Genomic DNA, 27,869 nt, shown 5'->3' on the forward strand with positions numbered 1-27,869 from the left:
CAGGGCGCTGGACCGGTGCCCAGGCTCTGCTGCAGCCGGAGGAGCAGAGCCAGGCAGGAGGCTCTGCCAACTGCTGGGGAGGCACAAAGGCAGTGGGGGAGTGGCCCGGGCTGAGGGACAGAGGCCCCACATCCCTCCCAGGGCATGGTGGGCTTTCTGTGTCAAGCCCTATGGCACTCAGGCCTGGGTTTAAACCTAGCTGTGAGTAACAGACATTCAGGTTTGTCTGTGAACACACAATCCTGCTCTGAAGAACACTTGAGAATCACCCTGGTAGCCTCCAGGGGAGGACCTGGTGACTGGGGACAGAGGTGGAGGTAGGCAGACTTTTCACTGCCTATCCTTTGGGCCCTTGGACTTTTGAATCATTAAAACATAATTTAAAAAATTTAAATCCTGGATTGGTAAATCACTGCTGTGTGACCTTGAGCAAGTCACTTAACCTCTCTGAGCATCTAGTGCCCCAGCTGTAAAATAGTATTAATTACAGCACTCACTCCATAGGGTGAGGGTAAGGCATAAATAAAAGCATGCAAAGAGCTTAGCATGAAGCCTGACATACAATAAGAGCTCTTAGAACGGGATGTTATTATTATTATTATTATTATTATTATTATTATTATTATTATTAGCCATTTGACCAACAGACCCCAAGCAAGGGCTACTGCCACAGTCTTCTGTCACCTTCTAGGATCTTATCCTCAGTAAGGAGGCCAACCCAGCAAACGCCAGCTCTGTTACCACTAGCTCTGTGACTTAAGTAGATCACATCACTTCTCTGTGCTTCAGTTTCCTCCTCTGTGAAACAGAGACACCAGAACTTGCTGACTATCCACAAGACTATTAACAATCAAGATTAGTCATTCAGCGTTTCCCAGTGATCTCTCTAATGCTCCGCACAGAGGTGCCAAGGTGAGGGTGAGGGGCTCCCAGTCTGGTGGGGGAGGCCGACACATTAACAGAGGCTTATAAGAGAGAGAAGTGGAGGAGGGAAACAGAACTAAGAGAAGCCGACAGAGGAGCCCAACCCAGCCTGGAGTGGGAAGGACAACAAGGAAGCCTTCCTGGAGGAGGTGTTGCCACAGCTGAGCACTGAAGAGTAACCCAGGGATAATCAGTCAGAGGAGAAAAGGGGTCAGAAAAGGCACTGGAGGCAGGAGAAGCAGTAAGAGCAAGGGCTGGAGGTGGAAGACCAATGGGTTGTTCCAGAACAAGCAGGACTTGATCACCCCAGGCTAAGGGGGGCTGGGCTGGGCCTCAAAGGGGAAGGAGACCCTTGTTTATTGTCATTGGCTAGTATTGTGTCTGGCACTGAGATCCACTTCCAATAACTCAGGTCTGACTCTCCGATTTTGTGGATGAAGAAGACTGAGGCTCAGAGAGGTGAGGACTGGCCTGGAGGGAGGGGGCGCCCTGCCCAAGGTGGTGGGGCTCCACCACCCCCGTCACCCAACCTGTCTTATCTCTCTCCTGTTTGCATGGCCTGGCTGCCGACATCCCTGTTCAGACACCCAGGAGACTCAGTTCCAAGGTGAGAGATTCAGGGTCTGGGTGAGGGGAAATTAGAAGCAGGATGCCAATGAGGACAATTTCAAGACCATTCACACTGCATACAGAGGGAAACTGAGGCCCAGAGAGATTCCATAAGTCACTTTGGGCTGCCCAGCCCACCCACAGCAGTGCTGGGATGAGACCCGGTCTTCTCTCCCAATGTTCAACCTGCTGCGTTGTCCCAGGTGCCCAGGGAAACCTGGCAGGCTGTGGCCTGAAACCACCTGGCTGTCTGCAGATGGGAACCAGAAGAGAGAGGGAGTGGTTTGCAGGCAGTTTTGCTGGAGAAGAGCCCCGGGGAAGCTGTAAGACTGGTACCGCAGCTGCAGGTCCAGAGCAGGGACTAGTGCCCAGCAGGGAAGAGACCCCCCCACCCCCACACACACCCGTGCCCTCTGCCACCACCAACGGGTTGCTGCAGAGGGTGCTGCGGCCCTGGCTGAGTCCCCAGCCTGGCTTGCAGCTCTGCAGAGGGTGGAATGTGGGAGGAGGTGCTGAGTCGGGCTTGGCTCGCTCCTGCTCCAGCCGCAGTGAGAGCAGAGTGCCTGGAAAGGCCCGCTGGGGGGCGGCCGGCGGCCTGACCCTGCACTCGGGCCCAAGGAGAGGGTGGGGTGGAGGGGGCTGGGGCTTCGGTTCCCTGCCTGATCAGGCCTGCAGGTCCGGGGTCGTGCCTTTAGTGGCTAGACCTGGAGAAAGGGATTAGGCAGGGGGCCTGGGGCCTCCCAGAGAAGTTTCTTCAAACCCTGGGGCTTGGGTGGAAATGGGCAGTGCTGGGAGGCAGCATCCAGGCGCCCCTGGGGGAGCTGACTGATGGTCTGGGGCAGGGACAGGGGAGATGTAGCCCTGACACAACTCACTGTGTGACAGGACAGCTGAGGTGGGATGAAAAAAGGCACCTGATGGATGACGATAATAGTATTAATCATAACAATAGTGACAATAATGATTCTAGGGGAGACGCTGTGAGGCTCAGTACAGCCCTAGGAAGGAGGCACTGTTTCCCCCCTTACAGAGGAGGTAACTGAGACCCAGAATGACAGTTTGTGGCCTGCACAGCCGGCGTGCTCCACCCTAGCGCCCAGAGACCCTTGTGGGCCCCGCTCTGGGGCTCTGAGCTCCAGGCGGGCAGGGCTCTGTCTGCTGTGGTCCCTGCCCTTTCCTTGCCGGGTGCCTTCAACACAATCTGCACTGGGTATGCAGGATAAGTGGGTGCATGAGGCCAGCCCCGCTGGGGGTGGAGAGAGGGCACACCCAACCGCCTGCTTCTCCATGTCCATGGAGACACAGTCCCGACCTTGTATCTGTATCTGGCAAAACCTACGGTCTGATATGAGCCTCAAGGTGTCAAGAGGGGGCCAAGACCTGGAAAATCACCCCCTCCAATTCACTGATGAGAAAATTGAGGCTCAGGGAGGTTATATGCCTTGCTTAGGGCCCCCAGCCAGCAGTGGTGGGCCAGGCCCCTTCCCCTCCTCTGGGACCTATCAGCCCTCTCCGATGGACAGCTAGCTTCCTACGAGGAGTAAATGACACCAGGGATAGTAAACATTTCAGGAGCACTGACCATGTGCCCAGCATGTAGCATCTTGTCTAACTTTCCCAATGACATTTTGTTTTTTTGTGACAGTCTGTTAAGATATAATTCACATACCATGCAATTCACCCATTTAAAGCACACGATTCGGTGATTTCTAGTATATTCAAAGTTGTGCAACCATCACCACACAACAATCAACTGTAGACCACTTTCATCCCTCACAAAAGACCCCGTACTCTTTCACGTCATCCCTCAATCCCCATTCCCCCAGCTCCAGGCAACCACTAATCTACTTTCTTCTCTATAGATAGCCCTCTCCTGGGTATTTAATATAAATGGAATTATATAATATCCAACAATCTTTTGAATGGGGTGTTATTATTACTCCCATTTCCCAGATTAAAGTGACTGAGGCTTGGACAGGTGAAAACGTTCCCAAGGGCCCTCAATGAAGCAATGACAGGAAGGAATGAAACCCAGGTTCACCTGACCCCAGAGGCCCTGCTCTTTGTCATTAACTCCCCTAGTCAGGGAGCCTGAGATCTCCTCCCTCCCCTCCCTTCTACCTGAATCCAGGGCCCCATCCCCAAATTCCTCCAGCCCGCCCCAGGGATTCTACCAGGGAGACCCCAGGCCCAGGGACTCCACCCAGTTTTCTCATGACCCCTGCGCTCAATCCTCCAGGCCTCAGCTATGCCACCTCCTCTGGGAAGCTCTCCCTGATTGTTCACCTTTCTTGGTGCTTCCACTGCTCACGTGCATTTGCCCACAGAAGGCTGGCAGCCTGGCTCCCTCTCTGTGGTTGGGAAACTGAGACCCTGGGGAAGTGTCGGGGGTCACCTAGTAAGACCAGGCAGAGGGGGGACCAGGGCCGAATCCCTGACTTCTACACTAGTGCCTTTCCCCTTGGCTATTCCAAATGGGAAGTCCTCATCTCACCACCTTTCTCCCATCCTGAAAGTGGTGTCATCAGGCCCACAGGAGAGAGGGGGAGACTAAGGGTCAGCAAGCCAGCGATCTGCCCAAGGCCACGGGCACTGAGCCAGGACTCACCGGCTGACTCCCCAGCCTCCCGCACCCCTCCTGACGCTAGATCAGGAGCCCCAGTTTGTGGCTCCCACGACTCCTGGACTCGTCCTCTATCAGCCATTGTAAAATTGGCTCCTTACTTGTTGGGGATGAGGGGCGCTGGGATTCTGGCTTCTTTGTGACTGAATTCCCAGTGCAGCTCTGGGCCTGGAACAGGTCTCAAGAAATGGTTGAAAGGAGGATGAAGAAGGGAAGGAAGGGAGGAATTGGGGTTGAGGGGCAGGGGTGGGCGGTTCAACTCCCCATCCAGAATCACAGGATGCCATTTACCAGAATCACAAGGTCTTACACCAATTCTTCTGACTCCTAAATCCAGAACTGTTTTTATATTTGGGCATCTTATGCCTCTTGGGGAATCACCACACCATCCTGCACACAGTTCTGAGGGCTCCCGGCCCCCTGCAGCTCACCCACAGGTCCCCAGGAGTTGTCTCAGTACTGCAGGTTGAGAACCCTGTCCTGTGCCACACAGCCCTATCCTGGGGACACGACAGGTGTGGATGCACCTCACCAGAGCCTGAATCACAGCACGCACTCGTCTCCAACTAGCCTGCATTGAGCTGCAGCCCCTGGCACACAATGCGGCAGTTCTGACACCATTTGGTCCTCACACGGCCCACTGCCCCTCCCCAGGGGCTCCCGCCAGCCAGGGACGTGCTGGAATGCTCGTTAATACTAACTACTTCAGCTGCCATCAGGCCTGGCAGCCTGCACCTGCAGCCTCCGGGGCAGGACAGGGACTGCCTGCATTCCTATATCTGAGTCCCCCGATGACTCAGCAAGACCCAGCCTCTCCTCCCTCGTCCCTAACACCATCTTGGTCCTGGGGGCAGAGGCAGGGCAGAGGGTGGGCAGGGTCCAAGGCTCAGGAACTCTGCTAGTGCCCAGAACAGTGCTACAGAAACAATCGGTAACAGCTGTGTTTATTGAGAGTTTTACAAGCCAGAAAGTGTATTAGGCATTTTGCATGTTTTTCTACCCAGTCTCAAATGAAGCTGGTCCTATTAGCACCTCATTCTACAGATGCAGAAATTGAGACAGGAGAGGTCACTTGTCTGAGGTTCTCCAGAGGGAGAGCTAGCATTCAGTGTTGGGCTGGTCTGACCTCAGGGGTGGATGTGAATCATTAGGAGACCGGCAGTTACTGCTAACTGTCTGGAGGTGGCTGATCCCCTTCGCCTGTGGAGGTGCCTGTCCTTGGAAGCCCAGCAGTAGGAATGTTCTGAGTAAGGTGACAGATCCACAGTCTTTGGAATATCTCAGAAGATGCACAGTTTGCTGAACTTCAGCTTGTCTCTTCCTTTGCAGTCATAAAATATTAAAGCTGGAAAGTGCCCTGGTAATTGAAATTGTCTAGTCTCTATGTATACATCTATCATAATTCATCAAATTGTACATCTGAAATATGTGTAGTTTACTGTACAGGAATTATATCACAATGAAGGTCTTTAAAAAAGAAAGGAAAAAGAAATTGTCTAGTCTCCACATTTTATGAAGGAGGAAACTGAGACTCAGGGATGCAAAGGACTTGGCCAAGGCATTCCCAAGTCACAGATAATCAGGAACAAACACAGGATGCCAGACGTCATGTCAAGGGTCCCTAAAATCACATAAGGTGAGCTCAGGAAACAACGTCCAGGGTTTTCCATTCCAAGCCCCTCGTTTTACAGAAGGGAAAACTGAGACTCAGAGAAGAGGGGGGCCTTGCTAAGAGTGATATACAGGCAGGCAGAGTGCACATTGATGAACCCAAAAGTTCCAGTTTTGTACTAGCAGTGTGACCAGAGACATATGAGATGACCTCTCAGAGCCTCATTGGTGAACTGGAAATAACAAAACCTATATTATAGGGTCTGGGGTATAAATTATGCCAGCACCCAACACATACCAAGTGCTCAATTCGTGTTATGTATTATTAGCACTGGTAGGTGCTTGTCACTTCCCCCCTCTGCCACATGCCTTTCAGATCAAATGTTTCTCAGCACAGTACAGTGAGTAAGACTGTGGACTACTGCTTCAGCTACTTATTAGCTGGGTGACCTTGGACGGGTTACTACTCTGTGACTCTGGGCTTCAAATGCCTCATCAGTAAACTGGGAATGGCAAGAACAGGACTTACCAGACAGGGCTGTGGGGAGATAGAGATAATACATGTGATAGTCTTCATGCAAAGCCAGGCATACAGTCTGAGTGCTCAACATATCTGAGCTCCTACTGTTACGTATTACTTTCACAGCCATGTTTCATGTCTGTCAAATCCCAGGCTGCAGGGAGCCTGGTCCACCAGTAAGGAGCATGTCTCCAGCCTTCAGAACTCTCCAGTGTCAGGAGTGCTAATGCAGCAAGGGGAGATCTCAGAGCTCTGAGCGTCCACACTGACGCAGCTCTGATTTCTTAGTGTCTGGAGATGGGAATTCTGAGAATGCTGGATGAAATTCTGATGTTTGCAGCCGTGGAAATGTCCTGGAAGAGCCCCCATTTGACAGGTGTAGAAACTGAGATCTGGGGTTAGAAAAGGTTGCTGCCCACAGCTGCACAGACGTCCGGACACAGGCCCAGGGCTTGATGCGCCCGTGTCTTCGCTTGCGGCACGGTACCCCGGGGACGATCTCCTTCCCCAGGAGCCCTGCCCCCGAGGAAGAGCGCTGGCCACGCCTCTCCCAGAGCCCCGCCTCCTTCGTTGGAGGCTGCGCGTCCCGCCCTCTCGGTGGCTGTCGGGGCGTTACTCACAATGGCAGCCAAGGCTGCCGCCACTTTTCCGCGCTTTCCAGTGATGCCTCTGACCCGACACCACGGCGGCCAAGGCTGCGAGGAAGTCGGGCTCGAGTTGTAGGAAGCGCTCCCTGCTTCTCCGAACCTGGGCCTCATAGGAGCACCCGACAATCTTCGGAAGCCGGAGGGAGCGCTCGGGCATTTCCGGCGCCAGGGGGCGGGGCTGACCTGACTCAAGCGTGCCGGCCTCCGCCTGTAGAGGGCGCTCTTGGAGGCACCGGCTGTCTAGCGGGAGAGCTGCAATAGGAGGTGCAGAAACAGGTTCTGTAGTCCTGGAGCCTCAGTTTCTCCCTCTGGAAAATGGGCCTGATGACAAGTCTTGTGAGGCTCCAATGGAACCCGGATAGGTTTATGAAAGAAACTAGAAGACACATTGATAAATATGCAAGCTGCTTAACTTGCCTCAGTTTATCTGTAATTAAAGGTAATTGTACCTTCCTTCCCTTTGTATATTGTGAGAATTGCAAATTGTAGGAAAGATACTTACAGAGGGCCTAGCACCTTGTAAGCACTCAGTAAAAGGCAATGATTGTGATAATGGGCAAAGCACCCTGCCAAGCCAGGAAGTAACATCCATGTCTCAGTTCCTTCTTCCAAGGCAGAACCAGAAGCAAGGTAGCTGTGAGCAGCAGTGAAAGCACTGACTAGGAGTCAGACTGCCACTGAACACTTGGGCCTCAGTTTCTTCATCTGTACAACTGATGGCCTCTAAGGCCCTCTAGCCCAGCTTCCTTGGACTCTAGCTGGTGAAACACAGTCCAAGATGGCTTATAATTATAGATGAATAAGGTGGAGGAGAGCCTGTAGAAAGAGCTATAGATCACTGCTGATCGGCATTTATTCATTCAAGAAACTTCACTGAGCTAATACGTTGGTACCAGTTCCTAGGGAAGCAACATTGAATAAGAGACGCCCTTGCAGAGTGCAAAGTCTGGATAGGAGACAAATCGCCCTTTAGGATACAGTGTTAGGCTAGAATGAGGGAAAGGCAGGGACTATGGGGGCCATACCTCGGGGTTAGAGAAAGCTCCGTGAAGGTGAAGGTGATGTAGAGTAGCGGAAGGATAAAGAGAACGTTGTGTGAAGTGTGGGGAGTAAATATTGGGATGGGGGAAAGGATTTCAGACAAGAAGCTCAGGGCATGAGAGAATATGGCAGAATGAAGAATTTCACAGAAGTGGGCCTTGAAGGTAGGAAAGATTTGGGCAAAGAGGGATGTGGGCAGGGCAGGGCATACCAAATCTCTCTGTCCTTTCTGTCCAGCCCTGCCCCCTCCAAAGCCACTGCCAGGGAACATTTCTGTGTCCTTCTATCTGTGCCTCAAGTGTTTATGTCCCCACCGGTTGTTCACCCACTGCACACATCCTGAGCCCCCAGGTACAAGTACCACTCCCTGCACTCAGGGGCTCATGGTCTAGGAAGGATCCAAAGCACCAGGGCACAGGCACCAGGGACTTCAGCACATGCCATCACCTAGGTCCCAGGACATGCACTTAGGTAATGAGCTCAGACTGAAGAGATAAGGCAGGGAGGCATTACTGGGAGGGGTCCAGCTGGTCCAGTTGTGAGCAAAGACAGGGAGGTGGGATGAGGGTGGCACTCTAGAGTCAAGTTTTGTGCTTGGCAAGTGATTTAACCTCTCCAGGCTTCAATTCTCTCATCAAAGCTTTTTAGAGTGGATGTGACACCTCAATGAGATAACGTTTGTAAAAGACTTAACAGCAGGGGCTCAATCAGTAAACATGGAAGGTTGGTTAAGACCAGATCAAAAATGGCAGTTCTGCTATAGGCACACTGGCTCAGAATATATGTCCCCAGGCCCCTCCACCGGAAAGTAACTCAGAGGATGTGGTGGGCCCTGGGGATTTGCTTTGCTGACTAGTACTGAGGCAGAATTTTTTTTTAATTTAATAAAAAGCACATTTTCTCCACTAACTCCCCCTGAGACAGCAAAGACCTCAAGTTCAGCTCTGTCTCCTTCCTTCCTTCACCACTAACCTCCCCAGAAGCCAGAAGGCAGTTCAGGGGCCCAGGAGAGATTTTACTGGTGTGCGTGACCAAGTCCCCCGTCCAAGTCTGCTCTGGGCTCCTCAGTCTTCCGTCCATGGCAGGCAGGCACCTGGCTCAGGGCGAGGAAGAGGTTTCAGAAACTTCCCTGGCATGTCTCCCCGCTACTGGTGCTTGCTGCTTTGGGGTGGTGCCAGGCTGCTGCCAGACCCTGTGTGTCCTCATGCAGCCTGAATTCAGAGGGGCGGGCCAGGGTGCGGCTGCCCCTGAGCAAAGCAAGAGTCACTTCCACCAACCCCAGGCTTTCCCACCTTGCAGGGGCCTCTTTTAAGGGCCAGTAATGCCTCATTTACCTGATAACTGACTGTCAGAAATGAACTTCTATCCAACTGATAGTTCTCCCCCTAAGCTGCAACACTCCAATTTAAACTCATTGGCATAAACTCTTTCTAAAATGTACTATAGACAGCCTTCTCCTACAGAATAAAGCCATGAAGCATCACTGAAATATTTTCTTCTGAGAGCAAATGTGGATACTGGGAAGTGCAGGAGGCCTGGGTGTGAGCCACAGCCCCTCCACCACCTTGCTCGTGACCTTCGCAGGTCACTTCCTTTCTCTGACCTATATGTCCTACTCTGTATTGGAGGATGGCCCTGCAGACCTAGGCCAGTTGTGGACACCGCATAAGTAGGCGGCTAGCATGCAGGAGGCAGGTGCTCACCACACACAGGTTGCCAAAATTGTTTTCTTGATGATTTGAGATCTACACTATGACCATCAATCATGGTGCCATGACTGCTGTCTACTTATCGGTCTCCTCAGGCGAGGCCATCCAGAAAGCTGAGTTGGCTGTCATCTCAATTTCCTGCCTGTACTAACTGGGAAGCCTGCTCCCCCAGGAAAGTGCCAGTTCTCAACTCATCTTGCTTCCACCAAGATGCCGGAAGGAACCCCCACAGCAAAGCCCCAGTCAGGTGTGATGGGACCAGGAAAGAGCTGGGTCCAGTTCTCAAGCAGTGGTCCTGTGGGAAACCAGCTGGGCTTCCCTATGAACGTATGAGGTGGTAGCACAGTCCTGTGGTTTGGACACACCTGCTGTGGAGCCCATCGGACCTGGCTTTGAATCCCAGCTCCACCACTTACTAGCTGTGCCCTGGGGCAAGTTACCCAATCTCTTTGAGCCTCCATTTCCCAAACCATGAAGTGGGGATAGTAACAGTATCTACTCCACAGGGAATGAGAGAAGCCAGGTGTAAAAGGAGAGGTACCCCATCCCCTCCTCAGTGGAGAGTCTTGAGTCTTATTATAGCTTAGCCTCTTGCACTAGGTAACACGAATAGGATGGCCCTAGATAAAGCACGTGTAACTTGGCAAGCCTCACCCAGTTGCTAGAACAGTTCCTTCAGGGAAGACCAATTGAACCATCTCACTCTCAGACTCAGGAACCACAGCCAGAAAATCATTCATCCATAATTGCTGACAAAGGGAACTGGAGCAGGGGAGTTGGGGCAGATCTGTAAACCCACCCACCAGCTCCTGACCTCTGTGGCAGAACTCAGCCTCCCACTCAGTGTCGTTCCAGGGTGGCAGACGGGTGGGCAGGCAGGCAGACCGCTGCAGGCTTTCATCAGCTTGGGGCCAGTCCCCTTGTGGTTACAACTGTGGGTGGACACTAGGAGGGGGAGGCTTATAAAAAACTGCACTTAGTTCAGTTTTTGCTGTCTGCTTCATAAAGGGAGTGTGTGTGTGGGGTGGGGGAGGCTGCCTCCCTTTTACTATAAATCAAGTCCTGCAAAAATAGGACACCTCTAAGGAGCAGGAGGAGGAAGAGGGGAGGAGGGAAGGGCTAAGGAGGACAGAGAAACTGGGAGTAGGGGAGAGATGCAAGAATGTGACAGGAGACAGAGAGGGGAACTGAAGGAGAGACTGAGTACATGGGGCATGAGTAACACCGAAGGAGAAGAGAAAGGAGGAGAAAGAGAAATGCTTGGTGCTTCATAGGTGGATAAAAAATAATTGCTAAACTAAAAGAGGAGAAAGTATTACTGAGGTGAGTTTACAGGCAATGGAGAGGGCAGGGCTTGAGCCCCAGCAAAGTTGACTGCACAGCTCAGGCTGTTGGCAGTCTCCAAGCCTGCAGTGGCCGCTCTCCAAGGGCGGAGCCGACCGGGAACTGTCCAGCTGCCTGGTGCTGAAATGCCCAAGGGATCACCAGCCTCTCAGGCAGGGCTGCTCAGCCATTTGACAACTACTTGTTAAGCACCTACTGTATGCCAGTCATTGTCCCAAGCTCTAGGAAAGCAGCACTAATAAGACAGACTAAAATCTCTGCCCTCGTGAAGCTCACATTCTACAGAAGGGGAAAAGATAGTAGAATTTTCCATGTGAGAAAAGGTCAAGTTCAATAGAGAGAAATAAAGCAGGAAGAGAATAAGTTTAGCAAATGCACCCTCAAATAGTGGTCACATGCTGTTCCCCAGACAGGTGACACAGTGGTGCAGGATGCCCGGGCTAGGAGTGAGCCCCCATGTAAAGGATGTGCTGACATTGGGTCATAGGTCACAGGGACCCTCAGCTGGGTGATCTGTCAGAGGCCAGACCCCAAACCCGGCCAATTGCTTGTTCTCTCTTTGGGGGCTTCTCATTCCTCCAACCTCAGGCCATCTGGGCCCCTCCTGAGACAGAGAAATAGGTTTCCACCCTCTGTGGGCAGCACCAGCTTGAGTTTGGATGTTTTGAGACACTGTCACCAGGTCAACTCAGGCAACTCACTACCTTACTCTGGCCTTTGTTTACTTACCTATAAAATAGGGACAATGGCCCTCACCTAGAGAACCAGGTCTGAGGAGGTATCAAGAGAAAAGTGCTGGCTGAGTTTTCTCTCTACTGTATACATGGGACGGATCCCCCCTCACTAGGGCCTCATTCTTCAGAGTCTCCAGCACTCACCACTGGGGATGCTGTATGAATCTTGTAGACTATGAAGGAATGAATTAAGTGGCAACAATGTTTGTCTGATGTTCACAGAGAGCTGTACTACTTTATCCTTCACACTGCAGCCCTGTTCATGAAGAGCACTAACCTTGGGGGTACACAGGAGCCCAGATGGCAGCCCAGGGGGAACAGGGGGTGGAGCTCAAATCTGAGTGGGTCCTCCAGCGTGCACCACTGTGGGTGACACTTGAGGATGAGAAGGGCCTGTAGTCAAACAAATCTGGAGGAACTCGGCACCTCTGGGAGATTCCGATTGCTCATCGCCAACTCCAGGCCCCAAGAGTTGTGCCAAGAGCTCTGTTTAACTCCTTTGGCCATGAAACTCTTTTCCTCTCTTTTTAGAGGAATATTTATCATCATACTCAAGAAGGTGCCTTGGGAAATGCTGCAATGGGATTCGGGGAGGATGTGAGAACCCTTGAATCAGGGAGAGAATTTTAGACTTTTGTGGGGTTCTGGATCCCAGAGTTTTGTGTATGCCTATCACATAGCAGGCACTCAGTAAACATGTGAAGAATGAATGAATGAATGAACATGTTTTTCTACTCACTTCCAAAAGGTAAGAATTGAGGGCAGGAAGATGAAAGTGATTTGAGACCCAAGGACTCAGGGCAGAATCATTTTCAGTTCCCTCTAGACCACAAGTTTGGCTAGAGAACTGATGAAATTTATTTATCCATCCATTCATTCACCCAATGACAAGCCAGAGTGGTAAGTGTGATATGGTAGATTAGCACTGGGGACCATAGAGATAACTGACTACACGTGGGAGTAAAAGAAGCGAGGGATGGCTTCCTGGAGGTCAACCTGAAAGGCCCTCTGGGAAGGCTGACCCCAGGACCCCCACCCTCATGTCACTTTTTTCCAGCCACAAGAATCATGCTTGGGACTTCTTGCTTGGAATCCACAGGCAGCTGTGATCCCATGGTTGTCGCCTGCCCCAGCCTTCATAGAATCCACCTTGGCCCCTTCCCCTCTTTTACCCAGCCCCTCCTGCCACTCCCCCTTGCTTTCAGCTGCTTATCAGCTTTCCTACACCCAGAGGATGCATCTGCATTATGTAGATGACTGAAAAGGCCCACAGGAACAGGGCTCTACTGGCAAGATTCCAAGCAGAATGACAAGTAAATTGGAAGCCATGTAAGAGCATGGGGGCCCTCCTCAAGCCCCCCACCCATGCCATTCTCAGAAGCCTCAGATCAGACACTCACCTCCATCCTCCCAGCACCAAATGAAAACCAGACCTTCTGCCCCCTGCAAACTGGAGCTGGACTGGATCTTTAGCCAGGGAAAAATGCTTCATCATGTTCTGCTTCTCCATGCAAAACCAGAAAATCCCCTCCCCCTCCTTCTTCCTCCCCGCAAACTCTCCTCCCAGTAAAACGTGGTTAAAGGGACAGCACCATCCTTCCCCATCTCTGGGGGTCTGCTTAGAATCAGGGGTCTGGGAATGAAGTAAAGGGCAAAGAGAAATGAACTGGCAGAGGTCTTTCCTGGGGGAATCTGTCTGTCCCCATCCTACAAAAGTAAAACCCTGTAAACTGGAAACATAGTGGGATTGAGATAACTGCCTGAGGAAGGCTCGGGTCTGGGGCGGTGGGGGGAGGGGAGTCTACGCTGACTCGCCAGGGGGTCTCAAGGCTCCCTCCTGGCATCTGGCATCTAGGGGTGTCCCTTCAGCTCCCGATGGAGGGGCAAGGCAGCCCAGATGTGTATATAGGAGAACTTAATGGAAAATGGGACTGGACCCTAGCAAAAGGTCAAGGGCCTGGATCTTTGGCTCCCGATGTGACCCTGCTGGATCATTCACCCTCCTCAGTTCCCCATCTGCATAGCACAGGGCTCGGGCAAAGTAGGGATGGCATTCCTCCCTCCCCACCCTGAAGACATTAACCCCTTTCTCCCCAACAAACAGTGGGCCCTGTCCCTGGTGCTGAAGCACCAGCCACAGCGCCGCGCCAACTCCCAAGGCACTTAACTTGAGCCAAAACCAAGAAAAAGCCAAATTACAAGAGCAGTTGCAAGGCCCTCCAAATACCAGGGCCCCCTTTTCTACCTGAATTAGACCTTATGGGGGTGAGGGACTCTGGTACTCTGAAAGCATCCCACAACTTCTCTGGGGCTGAGAATGAAGGCCTATCATGGCACCCACTTGTCTGTTGTGGGTGTAGGGGAGGTTAGAGGAAGAAAGATGGACTTCCTAGTCGTGGGAAAGCGGCTGCTACATCCACTGGCAGTAGGAGGGTTCTCCTCCAATTCAGCAAGAGACTCCCTCCACACACACAAAGAAGAAGATACTGGGGAAGCAGAGGGTCTAGAGTTGCAGACTGACCCAGGGCAAGGTCCTTTGTACAAATGGGAAAACCGAGCAGGGTGCACAACTTTCCCAAGGTCATTTGGCCACCAACTGTGGAGCTGACCTCAGTATGCAGACCCTGACCTGAGTGATTTCTAGCACACTTATCACTTCCCCTCACCCCACATAGACGTCAGTTCTCCCAACTTCATGCTCAGTTCCCCACAGCACCCCCACTTTGGGTTCTCTGACCCTCACACCCTGCCTTTACAGGGGACCCTCTGCCCACTTCACTGAGGCTTCTCCTTGCTGGGGCCAGTTGCAGGGTCTCCCATCTCCTATCTGCAGAGATCCCAGTGCCCCACCGCCCCATCTGGGCTTCCCTTTTCCATCTTCTGCAGTGTCTCCCACAACCCTAGTTCAGGGTAGCCTTGCCGCCCTCCCCAACTCCAGGTCCCCCTCCCCTCTTCTGGAGTTGGCAGCAAAGTTCCCTGAGCCCTCTCCTGGTGGCCCCTCTAGCTACTAGGGGAACTATGTACCTCCATTCAGGGGTCTTCTATCTCCATCCTCTGTAGCGTCCACTACACCTCCATTTAGATTACTTTTCTCCCTCCCCTATTCTGGGCCGGCTGCAGACATTCTGTACCCCTGATTCTAAGGGGCTAACTGCTAGGAGAATCTTGTGCCCCCTCTCATTCGGGGCCCCCCCTCATCCTATTGACTACAGAGTCTTCTATTGCTACATCCCTTAGGCATCCTGCCCCTATTCCTATCAGGTCTCCTTGTCCTCTCCCCTTCTGGTTCCTTCTCTTATTCCGAACATAGTAGCAGAGTCTTCCGACCCGCATCCGGTGGTCCCTGTCGGTCCACTCCGGGAGTCCTCCACCCGCTGACTCGGCCGGGGGGGGGGGGGCTCCTCTGACGCTGCATCGATTCCCCTTCACTCCTTGGTTACCCTGCCCCACCCCTCTCACTGCGGCGGAGCCGGCCAGCCCCGGGCCGCTGGGGGAGGAGGCGGAGAGGGCGGGGCCCTCCTCCCCCGCTCCCCCCCCTCAACTGCTTAGGGGCTGGACCCCGCCGGGCCGCTATAAAAGGGCCGGCCGCCCCGGTGCTGCCGCAGTGTCGCCCTCCCCGTCCTGGCTTCAGGCTCCCGCTCCGCCGGCAGCCGCACCTGCTCCGGCCAAGATGAGCTTCAGCGGCGCGGACGCGCTGCTAGGCGCCTTCCCGCCGCTGCACGGAGGCGGCAGCCTGCACTACGCGCTGGCCCGCAAGGGCGGCGCGGGCGGAGTGCGTTCTGCAGCCGGCTCCTCCAGCGGCTTCCACTCGTGGGCACGGACGTCCGTGAGCTCCGTGTCGGCCTCGCCGAGCCGCTTCCGCGGCGCAGGAGCCGCTTCCAGCACCGACTCACTAGACACGCTGAGCAACGGACCGGAGGGCTACGTAGTGGCGGCGGCGGCGGCGCGCAGCGAGAAGGAGCAGCTGCAGGCGCTGAACGACCGCTTCGCGGGCTACATCGACAAGGTGCGGCAGCTCGAGGCACATAACCGCAGCCTGGAGGGCGAGGCGGCGGCGCTGCGGCAGCAGCAGGCTGGCCGCTCGGCCATGGGTGAGCTGTACGAGCGCGAGGTGCGCGAGATGCGCGGCGCAGTGCTGCGCTTGGGCGCGGCTCGCGGCCAGCTGCGCCTGGAGCAAGAGCACCTGCTGGAGGACATCGCGCACGTGCGCCAGCGCCTAGACGACGAGGCCCGGCAGCGCGAGGAGGCTGAGGCGGCCGCCCGCGCCCTCGCGCGCTTTGCTCAGGAGGCCGATGCGGCGCGCGTCGAGCTGCAGAAGAAAGCGCAAGCCCTGCAGGAAGAGTGCGGCTACCTGCGGCGTCACCACCAGGAGGAGGTGGGCGAGCTACTCGGCCAGATCCAGGGCAGCGGCGCCGCGCAGGCGCAAGCGCAGGCTGAAGCGCGCGACGCCCTCAAGTGCGACGTGACGTCGGCACTGCGCGAGATCCGCGCGCAGCTTGAAGGCCACACGGTGCAGAGCACGCTACAGTCCGAGGAGTGGTTCCGAGGTTCGCTGGCGCGCGGGGTTAGGGAGGGTGGGGCGCCCCTGCTGGTCGAACAACGAGAGGCAGGGTGGTGTGAACTAGGGTGGTGGTGGGCGCTGCATAGAGGTGGCTGGGTTGAATGATGTCCTGCTCAGCTTCCCCTTGCAAGATGCATGCCCCTTAACAGTTTCACTCTGAGTTGTAGGATACCCAGCCCCCGGCCTTATCCACAACTCTGGGTTCTCCTTTTGCCTCCTCCAGGGTCCCTTTATCTGTCCTTCAACTACGGGTCCGCTCTGCTCCTTCTCCCAAGGTTAGGTAACCCCACTCTGAGGCCCCTCTCCATCAGGTTCTCTCTACAGCTTCAAAGCAGTGCCGTCTTCTAGTCACAGGCACTGGAAGCTCTTTGCCCTTCAAAGTAACATGCCTTCCCTGTCCGACGCTGCCCATCCCCCTTTCCTGCACACTGCAGGGGGCCCATTCACCTGACACCTATTAGGCTCCTCCCCACGACAGTCCGGGAGGGGTGGGTCACCCTCACATTCTTTCTCCCCAGGGGGACCATCGCCACAACCAATTGGTGCCTGAGGCTGAGGTGGCCAGTGGGCCCTTTAATGTCCCCTCTTCCCAGAAGAAAAGCTGGGAGCCTCCCAAATCCGCCGCTCCCCCAACTCCAAGCCACCCTGAGTCAGCTAGATTGAGCTGTCGCAGCTCTGAGCCCAGCTCCTATAGGGTGACTTTGACCAACACTTGCCCTTTCTGGTTTTCATTTCCTTTGGGATTGAAAGAGTGGTGGACTAACTGGGCTTCTTACTCTGGGAAGCTCCATGATTATTTCCAAAAGTGTAAAACTTCTGCATTGTTCTTGGGAGAGGGGATGGAGGCTTCAGTGATTTTCATACAGGTTTGTGATCCACAGTGGGTAAGAATCCTCACCCACTTGGATGGTGTCCAAGTCTTGGCTAGCATTAGCAGAGAAAACCAGAAAAGCTAGGATTTGGATACATGGCTTTTCCAGTTCCTTCCTCTCCTCTGCAGTGGCAGAACCATCTCCTCCCCCATTTCTGCAGCAAGGCTTATCCCATAGCAAACCTCTCTGCTCTCTTGGGCTTTGCCCTTCACACAGGCATCCGGGGACTTCCGGACCACCTAGCTGGCATCTCTTCTTCCCACCTTCCCAAGACTTAGGTCCTGAATGTCATTATCTCAGGATTCAGGATGTTCACTTTCAGGAGATTCAGACTAGTTTCCAGACCCCTACTGGCCCCCGGAAAATCTTCTAGAAACTAGCTACCCGTTGCTCACAGGGGCTGGGGTGTGGCTGCCATTGGTGCAGGGGCTCCTGTGCTAGAGAATGCGCAGCTTGGTGGAGGAAGGGACAGAGGAGCTGGCACACAGGTCAGAAGTGACCTTGGGCTCTGCACAGCAGAAACCTACAAGGAAGGGGCTATGGCTACACGGTGGCTCATAGCGCCCTCGATGCCTCTAAAGGTCACAGGCTCATTAACTTGTTCAACCACAAGCTCACAGTTAAGCTCCGTGGGCCGAGTTTCTCATTTGAACCCCCAGCAGTGCCAGCCTTTGCTGGGGAGCTGAACCAGGATGCCCAGAAACGGGGGCTTCCTTTGCTCTGCAGAGTTTCCAGATTCTGAGTTTGGGGAGACAGAGTGTGATCTTTGGAGCCAGATAGACACTAAATTTGAAGCCCAGCTCTGCTGCTTGAACTGGTCTACTGGCCTTGGACAGTAGTCATTTGCCTGTCACAAAGGATAGGGTGAGTTAAGCATCCAAGATGGCACCCTGCATTCAATAGGTCCTCAACCCATGTGTGTCACCTTCCACATCTGGGCACTAGAATCCAAATCCAGTTGTGTCTAACCCTGTGTCCTGTCCTCTTCTCTCCCAGTGAGGCTGGACCGACTGTCAGAAGCAGCCAAGATGAACACAGACGCCATGCGCTCAGCACAGGAGGAGATAACTGAGTACCGGCGCCAGCTGCAGGCCAGGACCACAGAGCTGGAGACGCTCAAAAGCACCAAGGACTCGCTGGAGAGGCAGCGCTCTGAGCTGGAGGACCGTCATCAGGCTGACATCGCATCCTACCAGGTGAGCAGGGGTGGAGCAGAGAGAGCCAGAGACTGCCTCATCTGGCTGGGTGACCCTGGACAAGTCACTGCCCCTTTTTGAGTCAGACATACCAGAGAAATCAAGATGTCTTTCTAGCTGTGTGACCCCAGGAAAGTGTTCTGCTTCTCTGAATATGAATTCCCTCAATGTAATGAAAAAAAAAAAGCCTCCTTTTCAGAGCTGTGAAGGTTCAAGAGAGATGAACTTTTCATGAGATGAGTGAGCATGCTCAGCAGGGCCTTGGTCATAGTGGGCCTTCAGTGAACAATAAGCAGTGTCCGTGACTGAGGGTAGCCTGGGGAAAACCTTGGCAGGTACCTCCCAATAAAGACAACAGCTGAAAGAAAATGGCACTTTTAAAGACCTTCTTATACAAGTAGTATGTGTTGACTGTAGATAAAGGAGGCAATAAAAATCTGCCATAATGGTTCACCTTAAGCAGTGGCTAAGTGGGCTTGGGGTTGGGGAGATGTTTCAGCTTGTATTTAACGTGCTTCTGTGCACTGTTTCAGTCCTCATCACCAGATGCCTCCCGAGCCTTTACTAGGTGGCAGGCACTTTGGAGCACTGGGGAAACAATCAGGAGCCAAAGCAGACAAGGCCCTGTTCCCACTGAGCCCTTTCTAAGCTTCAGATCTGTGAAAACTCACCCCTCGTCCCACTTACCTATGATAACCATTGTTGGTGTCGGGTGTGTTTCATCCCAGACCACTCCCCAGGCTGAGGTTATACACACAGCAGGACTTTTGTTCCTGGTGGTTTCCGTGCCCGTGGATGAGGCCCCGTAGCTTTCACAGGAAGGGGGTTGGCCTGGCTGGACAGGACTGCCTTGGGTTTGTCCAGCCCGCCCCAACTTCTCCGGGGCTGAGGGCCAGGTGCGGACTGACGTGTGACGTGTGTGATTTCTCCTCCCCAGGAAGCCATCCAGCAGCTGGATGCTGAGCTGAGGAACACCAAGTGGGAGATGGCAGCCCAGCTCCGAGAGTACCAGGACCTGCTCAATGTCAAGATGGCTCTGGATATCGAGATTGCTGCTTACAGGTGAGGGGCCAGGGGGGTGGAGCGCCTTTGTGTTCTTAGGAGGAGAAGCCTTGGATTTCCAGCTCTCCAGTGAGGCAGCCTGCTCATAAAACTTACCATTTAACCATTTTTAAGTGTACAGTTTAGTGGCATTTAAACTGCTTGCATTGTTATACAGTCATCACCATCATCTATCTCCAGAACTTTTTCATCTTCCAGACTGAAATTCAGTGCTTACTAAATGGTAACTCCCCCCTCCCTCCCCCCACCAGCCCTGGCAATGACCATTCTACCTTCTGAGGGACAAGTATCTTGAGAGTGACTTAGTTTCATTCTGACAATGATTTAGAGGGTAAAAGCTCCTCACCCTCTTCCCAAATCCGCCAACCAGAGGCCTGCTTTGCAAGGATAGGAGGTAATTGTGTTGTCAGGGACCTTTACAACTCGGCCTCATAGAGTTTCTTAGCTCTCTAAGCATTAGTTTACTGGGGAAGTAAAATGGGGGTTATAATAACAGTACCCACATCTCATGGGGTTGTTAGGATGAGGTGCTAATCTTGTTCCTGAGCTAATCCAGATGACGCAGGTGCCACTGGGCTGCCGCAGAGAAAGCCCTCAGTAAATGCAGCCATCAGAAAGCCACGAGACCTGGCTTGGCAGTGTCCTGCTCAGGAACAGGGCTGACCCCCTGAGGACCTGTCCCACTTGCTGGCTGGTCCCACCCTTCACTTCCCCTGTCTTGGCCCTGATCTCTAATCTTGCTTCTCAAAGCATTGGCCACAAACCAGCACAATCAACATTATCTGAAAGCTGGTCAGAAAGCCAGACTCTCGGGCCCCACCCTAGGCGTGCTGAATCATAATCTGCATTTTAATCAGACCCCTGGGTGATTTGTATGCTGTTACATTTGCAAAGCACTGGTCTGTATGGGTAACACCTACGTTTACTCTGAGGCAGGTATTGCCAGGTTCTTTTTATTCATTATTTCATTGAAACAACCCTCTGAAGTAGGGACTCCTTATGACCCTGCTTTTACTAGTGAGGAAACTGAGGCTTAAAGAGTTTGAGTGGCTTAGCTAAGGTCACACATCTAGTGAGTAAGAAAGAGTGGAAACTCTGCCACCATCTTATTCCTAAAATCCAGAGGATGAGAATATAAGATATCAAGAGACCTTTGAAATTCAAATGGGAACATTCTAAGACCTCTTAAACCCAGATTTATTAATGTGGAATTCTTTGCTCATACTCCCACCTTTCTCTTGAATAATGTTTTAGTTGAGGGACAGTAAGTGTAATTTTTATTAACAGAGGTGCTCTCTCAAGGGCCCTTTTTCAGGAACAAAAGGTTTTGTAAGCTGCAGCCTTAGCTGCATTAAACAAGAGCAGTGCCATCGGGGCACAGATTCTGGTGGTCCCTGGGATGATCTGCTAAGTGACCATTTCCTGTCTCAAAGCGCCCACCATTCACACTCCTTCCTCCACCAGAGTACTTATCGTTGGATGCTGTGACCCTTCAGAGTAACTCAGGAAGCCCGCAACTCATCAGCCTGCTTTGAGTTAATAGTAACATGTTCCATTTTCCATTCTGCAGAAAACTCCTGGAGGGCGAAGAGTGTCGGATTGGCTTTGGCCCAACTCCTTTCTCCCTTCCAGAAGTACTCCCCAAAATCCCCCCCATGACCACTCACATAAAGGTCAAAAGCGAAGAGAAAATCAAGGTGGTAGAAAAGTCAGAGAAGGAAACTGTGATTCTGGAGGAACAGACAGAGGAGGTCCGAGTGACCGAAGAAGTGACTGAAGAAGAGGAGAAAGAGGCGAAAGAGGAGGAAGCTAAGGAGGAGGAAGGAAGAGAAGAAGCAAAGTCTCCCCCAGCAGAAGAGGCCAAGTCCCCTGCCAAGGCCAAGTCCCCAGAAAAGGCTGAGTCCCCAGTGGAAGTGAAGTCACCAGAGAAGGCTAAATCTCCTGTGAAGGAAGAGATCAAATCCCCAGAGAAACCCAAGTCCCCAGTGAAGGAAGAGGCCAAATCCCCAGAGAAGGCCAAATCCCCAGTGGAGGCCAAGTCCCCAGAGAAGGCCAAGTCCCCAGTGAAGGAAGAGGCCAAATCTCCAGAGAAGGCCAAGTCCCCAGTGAAGGAAGAGGCCAAATCCCCAGAGAAGGCCAAATCCCCAGTGGAGGCCAAATCTCCAGAGAAGGCCAAGTCCCCAGTGAAGGAAGAGGCCAAATCTCCAGAGAAGGCCAAGTCCCCAGAGAAGGAAGAGGTCAAGTCCCCAGAGAAGGCCAAGTCCCCTGTGAAGGAAGAGGCCAAATCTCCAGAGAAGGCCAAGTCCCCCGTGAAGGAAGAGGCCAAATCTCCAGAGAAGGCCAAATCCCCAGAGAAGGCCAAGTCCCCTGTGAAGGAAGAGGCCAAATCTCCAGAGAAGGCCAAGTCCCCAGAGAAGGCCAAGTCCCCTGTGAAGGAAGAGGCCAAATCTCCAGAGAAGGCCAAGTCCCCTGTGAAGGAAGAGGCCAAATCTCCAGAGAAGGCCAAGTCCCCAGAGAAGGCCAAGTCCCCTGTGAAGGAAGAGGCCAAATCTCCAGAGAAGGCCAAGTCCCCAGAGAAGGCCAAGTCCCCTGTGAAGGAAGAGGCCAAATCTCCAGAGAAGGCCAAGTCCCCCGTGAAGGAAGAGGCCAAATCCCCAGAGAAGGCCAAATCCCCAGTGGAGGTCAAGTCCCCAGAGAAGGCCAAGTCCCCTGTGAAGGAAGAGGCCAAATCCCCAGAGAAGGCCAAGTCCCCTGTGAAGGAAGAGGCCAAATCTCCAGAGAAGGCCAAGTCCCCAGAGAAGGCCAAGTCCCCCGTGAAGGAAGAGGCCAAATCCCCAGAGAAGGCCAAGTCCCCTGTGAAGGAAGAGGCCAAGTCCCCAGAGAAGGCCAAGTCCCCCGAGAAGGCCAAGTCCCCCGTGAAGGAAGAGGCCAAATCCCCAGAGAAGGCCAAGTCCCCTGTGAAGGAAGAGGCCAAGTCCCCAGAGAAGGCCAAGTCCCCTGAGAAGGCCAAGTCCCCTGTGAAGGAAGAGGCCAAATCCCCAGAGAAGGCCAAGTCTCCTGTGAAGGAGGACGCCAAGGCTCCTGAGAAGGAGGTCCCCAAGAAGGAAGAGGCAAAGTCCCCTGTGAAGGAGGAAGAGAAACCGCAGGAGGTAAAAGCCAAAGAGCCCCCAAAGAAGGTGGAGGAGAAAGCTCCAGCCACACCAAAAACTGAGAAGGACAGCAAGAAAGATGAGGTGCCCAAGAAAGAGGCTCCAAAGCCCGAGGTGCTGGAGAAGAAGGAGCCTGCTGTGGAGAAGCCCAAAGAACCCAAAGCTGAAACCAAGAAGGAAGAGGCTGAAGATAAGAAAAAAGCAACAACTCCAGAGAAGGAGGCTTCTGCCAAGGGGAAGGAAGAGGCCAAACCCAAAGAGAAGGCTGAGGTGGCCAAGAAGGAACCAGATGATGCCAAGGCCAAAGAACCCAGCAAAGCAGCAGAGAAGGAGCCAGAAAAGCCAAAGAAGGAAGAGACGCCAGCAGCACCTGAGAAAAAAGACGCCAAGGAGGGGAAGGCCACAGAGGCCAAGAAGCCTGAGGAGCCCAGCAAGGAGGCCTCCACACCCAGCAAAGCCAAGACGGAAAAGGCCGAGAAGTCCTCTAGCACAGACCAGAAAGATAGCAAGCCTCCAGAGAAGGCCACAGAAGAGAAGGCCACCAAGGGGGAGAAGTAAGGTAGGAAGAAAGGAACATCCAGAGCAGCCAAAGAAACTCAGGAGGGTCTGGGAGCTCGAGGATCGGCATAACCAATTTTCACTTTTCCTCTCTTTTCTTTAAGAACAAACTCTGCTTAGACGATGGGCCCTCCTTCACCAAACAGGAATTTCTATTAGCAATATGTTAGCAAGAGAGGGCACTCCAAACCCCTGGTCCCACACCCCAAACCCTCCATAGGTGATGGACAATTATGTTATGATAGCTTATGTAGCCGAATGTGCTCTATGCCGAATGCCACACGTAAACACTTGACTATAAAAACTGCCCCCTCCTCTCCAAATAAGTGCATTTATTTCCTGTATGTGCAATTGACAGATGACCGCAATAATGAATGAGCAGTTAGAAACATATTATGCTTGAGATGTCTTAACCTATTCCTGAATGCCTTCTATTTTCCAAAGGAGTGGTCAAACCCTTGCCTCAAGCTCTCTATCCTGGAAGAGCTGGAGGTGGGGCTGGGCACTGGCCACTGAACTATGCCGGGGCGCACTTTTCCACTGGAGTCCACTTTCAATTGCTTCTGTGCAATAAAACCAAGTGCTTATAAAATGAAAATGCTGCTGTTGTTATTTATTCTTTCCCCCGGGGCAGGCTGGGGGATGGGCAGGGGAGGTCTTGATCTCACACTTAAGACTGCATAGTACTGAGGGGGACTCAGGTTTTGTGCAGGTCTGGGACCAACAGGGTCTCTGTTGGGATATTTCCTGGGCACAAACCATATGCCAGGCAACATGCTAGGTGCTTTATCTTTAAAACCTTGTAGGCAGGTGGCCCGGGGCATGGTTTCTCAGCAAGGTCCATGGACCACTTCCATTAGCATCATCTGGGAGCCATATGAAAATGCAGACTCCTTGATTCCACCCTAGACCACTGAAACAATCTGAGGCACAGGTCTGCTGAAGTGCGTGCACCAACTCCCACCTGATCCTAATGCACACTGAAGCCTGGGAACAGGTGACGTCCTAAGGACATTGAGCAATCTATTCACAGAACCCTGCATATGTCCTCTTTTGTAAGGAGGGATGAGCTTTTGAATGAGGGGCCATACATGGCTAATTCATCTGTAGTGAAAACCGCAGTCAATATTTTTGGGAACAATTTGTCAACAGTCACTTAAATGGATTCCAACCTGCTTCTCTGAACACGATTTTGAAAGCTGTGGTGCTCCTGTGGATTTATGTGGGGTCTCTACTGTAAAATTCTTACGTGATTTCCAGCTTTAGGACTGTCATGACACCTTGTGGTGTTTGATTAGTGCCTCTGGTGGGAACTGCTTCTTTCCCAACCAGATGGTTCTCAGAGCCACTGTATTTTCTAACTTCCCTAAAACCACTGGTCATTGGTGACTGACTGGTCCAGTGATGGCCATCTGATCCCAGGTGAGCCAATCAGAGCTTTTCCCTGGGATTTTAAACTTGGGACAAGTGAGACTGGCTGGTAGTCTTATGGCTGTAGAAGGTGGGAGGATGAGGGAATCAGTAGCTATGGATGGCCATTTCCCCAGCCTTGTGGAAAAGCTAGTCTGTGAGAAAGGATGAGATAGATGGACAGAGAAGAGATACCTGGAGAGTCATAGACTTCAGGTCCCTGATTCTGATGTTCCTTTCTATGGCCTATTGGCCATTCTTTGAACCAATAAAGTCTTTTTGCCAAAGCTCATTTGGGATATGGCCCTGTCATTTCCAACTGGAAGAGCTCTGAATAATAATGAGTGACTAATAGAGCTGCTCAGAAAATTAATGCTCAGGTTTTCATATAGTCCTTGGACATGCTTGATACCTTGAAGAGCCAATCAAAACCATTTCTAAAATGGCATTTAAAGATCCCTTTGTTTAAATGTGACCTACCCCATCCCACCCTACTGTCTTGGCACTCTTTTGTGTTGTCGAAAATAGTTGTCGAAGGTGAGATGTGGACCCTGGGTTGAGGAGTTGACCTCGGGCAGAACTTTGAGGAGGCACTTGCTCATTCCCTAAGAGATCTTCATTTGGTTTCTAGCATAGAAACGTTGTGACCTGCTCTAAGGAGAAGCCCAAATAGCAAGGAACTGAAGGAGGCCAACAGCCAGTGAGGAACTGTGGTCCTCAGTACACATGGTTGAGCATGGAGGCAGATCCTCTCTAGCTGAGTCTTCAGATGAGACTGCAGCCCCAGACAACACTGACTGCAGCCTTGTGTGAGAACTTAAGGAAGAAGCACCCAGCTAAACTGCACCTGGATGATAGATGCTTGTTGTCTTAAGCCACTAAGTTTTGGGGTAATATGTTACACAGAAATGGATAACTAATATAGCTTATCTCTCAGGAAGGGCTTCTTTTCATGGAGATCCTAAGTAGCTATGGGCTTGTACCCTTCCAGGTACAAATCAGGGAGAGAGACACTGTGTCTCTATCAGTTCAACCAAAGTCTGAGAATTGAGTCTCATTAGATGGTCGGGTAATGCGCCCATCCTGAGATTAATGGAACACACTAACTGGACCTGCTGGGTCACACACCAAACTCCAGATCCAGGGTGGAGCCAGCCATCTGAGTTACATAAACTGGACCTGACATTTCAGAACCCAGGGATAGAGAGGATTCTAAAATCTTCCAGAGGGAGAAAACAAAAACAAAAAACCAGGATCAGGAACAAGAACGGCCCTAAACTTCTCAGCAGCAATGATGGAAAATGCCTAGAAGTCTATACTGACAAATTAGGTGTGAGGGTGGAAAGGGGGCAATTTAAAGCAATATAAAGTCTCAAAAAATTACTTCCCATAAATCCTTTCTCTGAAAATCATTAGGGGACATGCTCTAACAAAAGGAGACTATAAACCAAAAAACAGAAGATCTAAGAATACAGACAATAGGGACTTTAACAAAGCAGAGACGAGAAGGGGATCCCCAGGATGATGACCACAAGTTGTTGAAGGACAACAGCTGTACAGCCCGATCCAGACTGCAGTGGGCCTGGGGGGAGAGGGGGACTGCCAAGAAAAAATTAAACTGATAAATTATTTGACACGATCCACCATGTATAGAATTGAAAGTCTTTTACTGAACTACAGGAGAGTGTGGGAAGATTTAGTCGATCAAAGAAAACAAAATAACTTCAAGAGAAACAAAATTATGTACAAGAGGAAGTATAATTATGACACTCTAGTCAATTCAACAGGCAACAATATTCGTATAAAAATAACAGATAACAAACTTTAAAAATAGAACCACCATATGATCCAGCAATCCCACTCCTGGGCATATATCTGGAAAAGATGAAAACTCTAATTCAAAAAGATACATGCACCCCCATTGTTCATAGCAGCACTATTTACAATAGCCAAGACATAGAAGCCACCTAAGTGTCCATCAATAAATGAGTGGATAGAGAAGACGTGATATATATACATATACACATATATACACACACACAAAGAAATATTACTCAGCCATAAAAAAGAATGAAATAATGCCATTTGCAGCAACATGGATGAATCTAGAGATTATCATATTAAGTGAAATAAGTCAGACAGAGAAGACAAATATTATATATCACTTACATATGGAATCTAAAAAAAAATGATACAAATGAAGTTATTTATAAAACAGAAATAGACTCACCAACATAGAAAGCAAACTTAAGGTTACCAAAAGGGAAAGGGGGGGATAAATTAGGAATTTGGGATTAACAGATACACACTACTATATATAAAATAGGTAAACAATAAAGACCTACTGTAGAGCACAGGGAACTATATTAAATATCTTATAATAACCTATAATGGAAAAGAATCTGAAAAAGAATATATATTATATATGTAAAACTGAATCACTTTGCTGTACACCCAAAACTAAGACAATATTGTAAATCAAACTATACTCAATAATAATAAAAGAAAACCCAGCATCTAGTCCAATTCCATTATACAGATGAGGAAACTGAGGCCAGAGAGGCAGGAACATGCCTAAGGCCCAACAGCCAGTTGGTAGCAGAGCTCTATTTTCCTGTTTGTTTTATAGAGAAAACATGAATTACATGGATATTAATTTTCTTAAGAATCTGATTTTTAGTAAGTTTCCCTCAGTGATCTGTACTTAGAAAATCTGTATTTACTCAGTTTTGAAATCACAGGGAAGATATGATCAGTATTAGAACTACAGGGACCCTTATGAATCATTGTCTCAGCCAATGCCCATGGAAAACAAGAAGGGACTTGTTCAGACTAGAATCCAGGTCATCAGTTTTGGCACTTCCATGGTTGCCACTTACTGAGCATTTCCCAAGGACTGGACCCTGGGCTACACGTTTTATGTCCACAGTAAACGGCTCAATGAAGTAAGCACTGTTGAACCTGCATTTCTCAGTTGAGAAAACTGAGGTTCAGAGAAGCAGACCTTGCCCAAAGTCCCAGAGCCAGGAAGAGGTGGAGTGTGGATTTAAATTTTGGCCTGTCTGACCACTGAGACCAGGCTTGTCCTTACTCTGCCTTCCAGCCTCTGCCCTCTCCAGAGACAAATCAAATGGCCACCCCTAAGCCAGATGTGGAAGGGATTTGGAATGCCAAAAGCCCCAGTCCTCCTTGCTGGTATCGTTGTCATGGTGGCCCCAAGTGGCACAGGCAGGGCAGAAGGATCTGACCAGGGTACCCCTCCTCTTTTGCCCTAAGTGGACATGCTCCCAGTGCTGTAG

At 51.5% G+C, this 27,869-nt stretch overlaps 1 protein-coding gene across 1 annotated transcript; it reads left to right on the top strand.

The window, feature by feature from the left end:
* Positions 1 to 15,378: 15,378 nt before the first annotated feature.
* NEFH (neurofilament heavy chain) lies at positions 15,379 to 23,738 on the top strand. The gene is made up of 4 exons (XM_010951301.3): positions 15,379 to 16,309; positions 18,192 to 18,391; positions 19,329 to 19,453; positions 21,024 to 23,738. Exons 1-4 carry the CDS (start codon positions 15,433 to 15,435, stop codon positions 23,158 to 23,160), a joined length of 3,339 nt encoding a protein of 1,112 aa, XP_010949603.2. The 5' UTR covers positions 15,379 to 15,432; the 3' UTR covers positions 23,161 to 23,738.
* The last annotated feature ends 4,131 nt before the right edge of the window (positions 23,739 to 27,869 follow it).

This window comes from Camelus bactrianus, chromosome 32, assembly GCF_048773025.1.
Source record: "Camelus bactrianus isolate YW-2024 breed Bactrian camel chromosome 32, ASM4877302v1, whole genome shotgun sequence".
Taxonomy (NCBI): Eukaryota; Metazoa; Chordata; class Mammalia; order Artiodactyla; family Camelidae; genus Camelus; species Camelus bactrianus.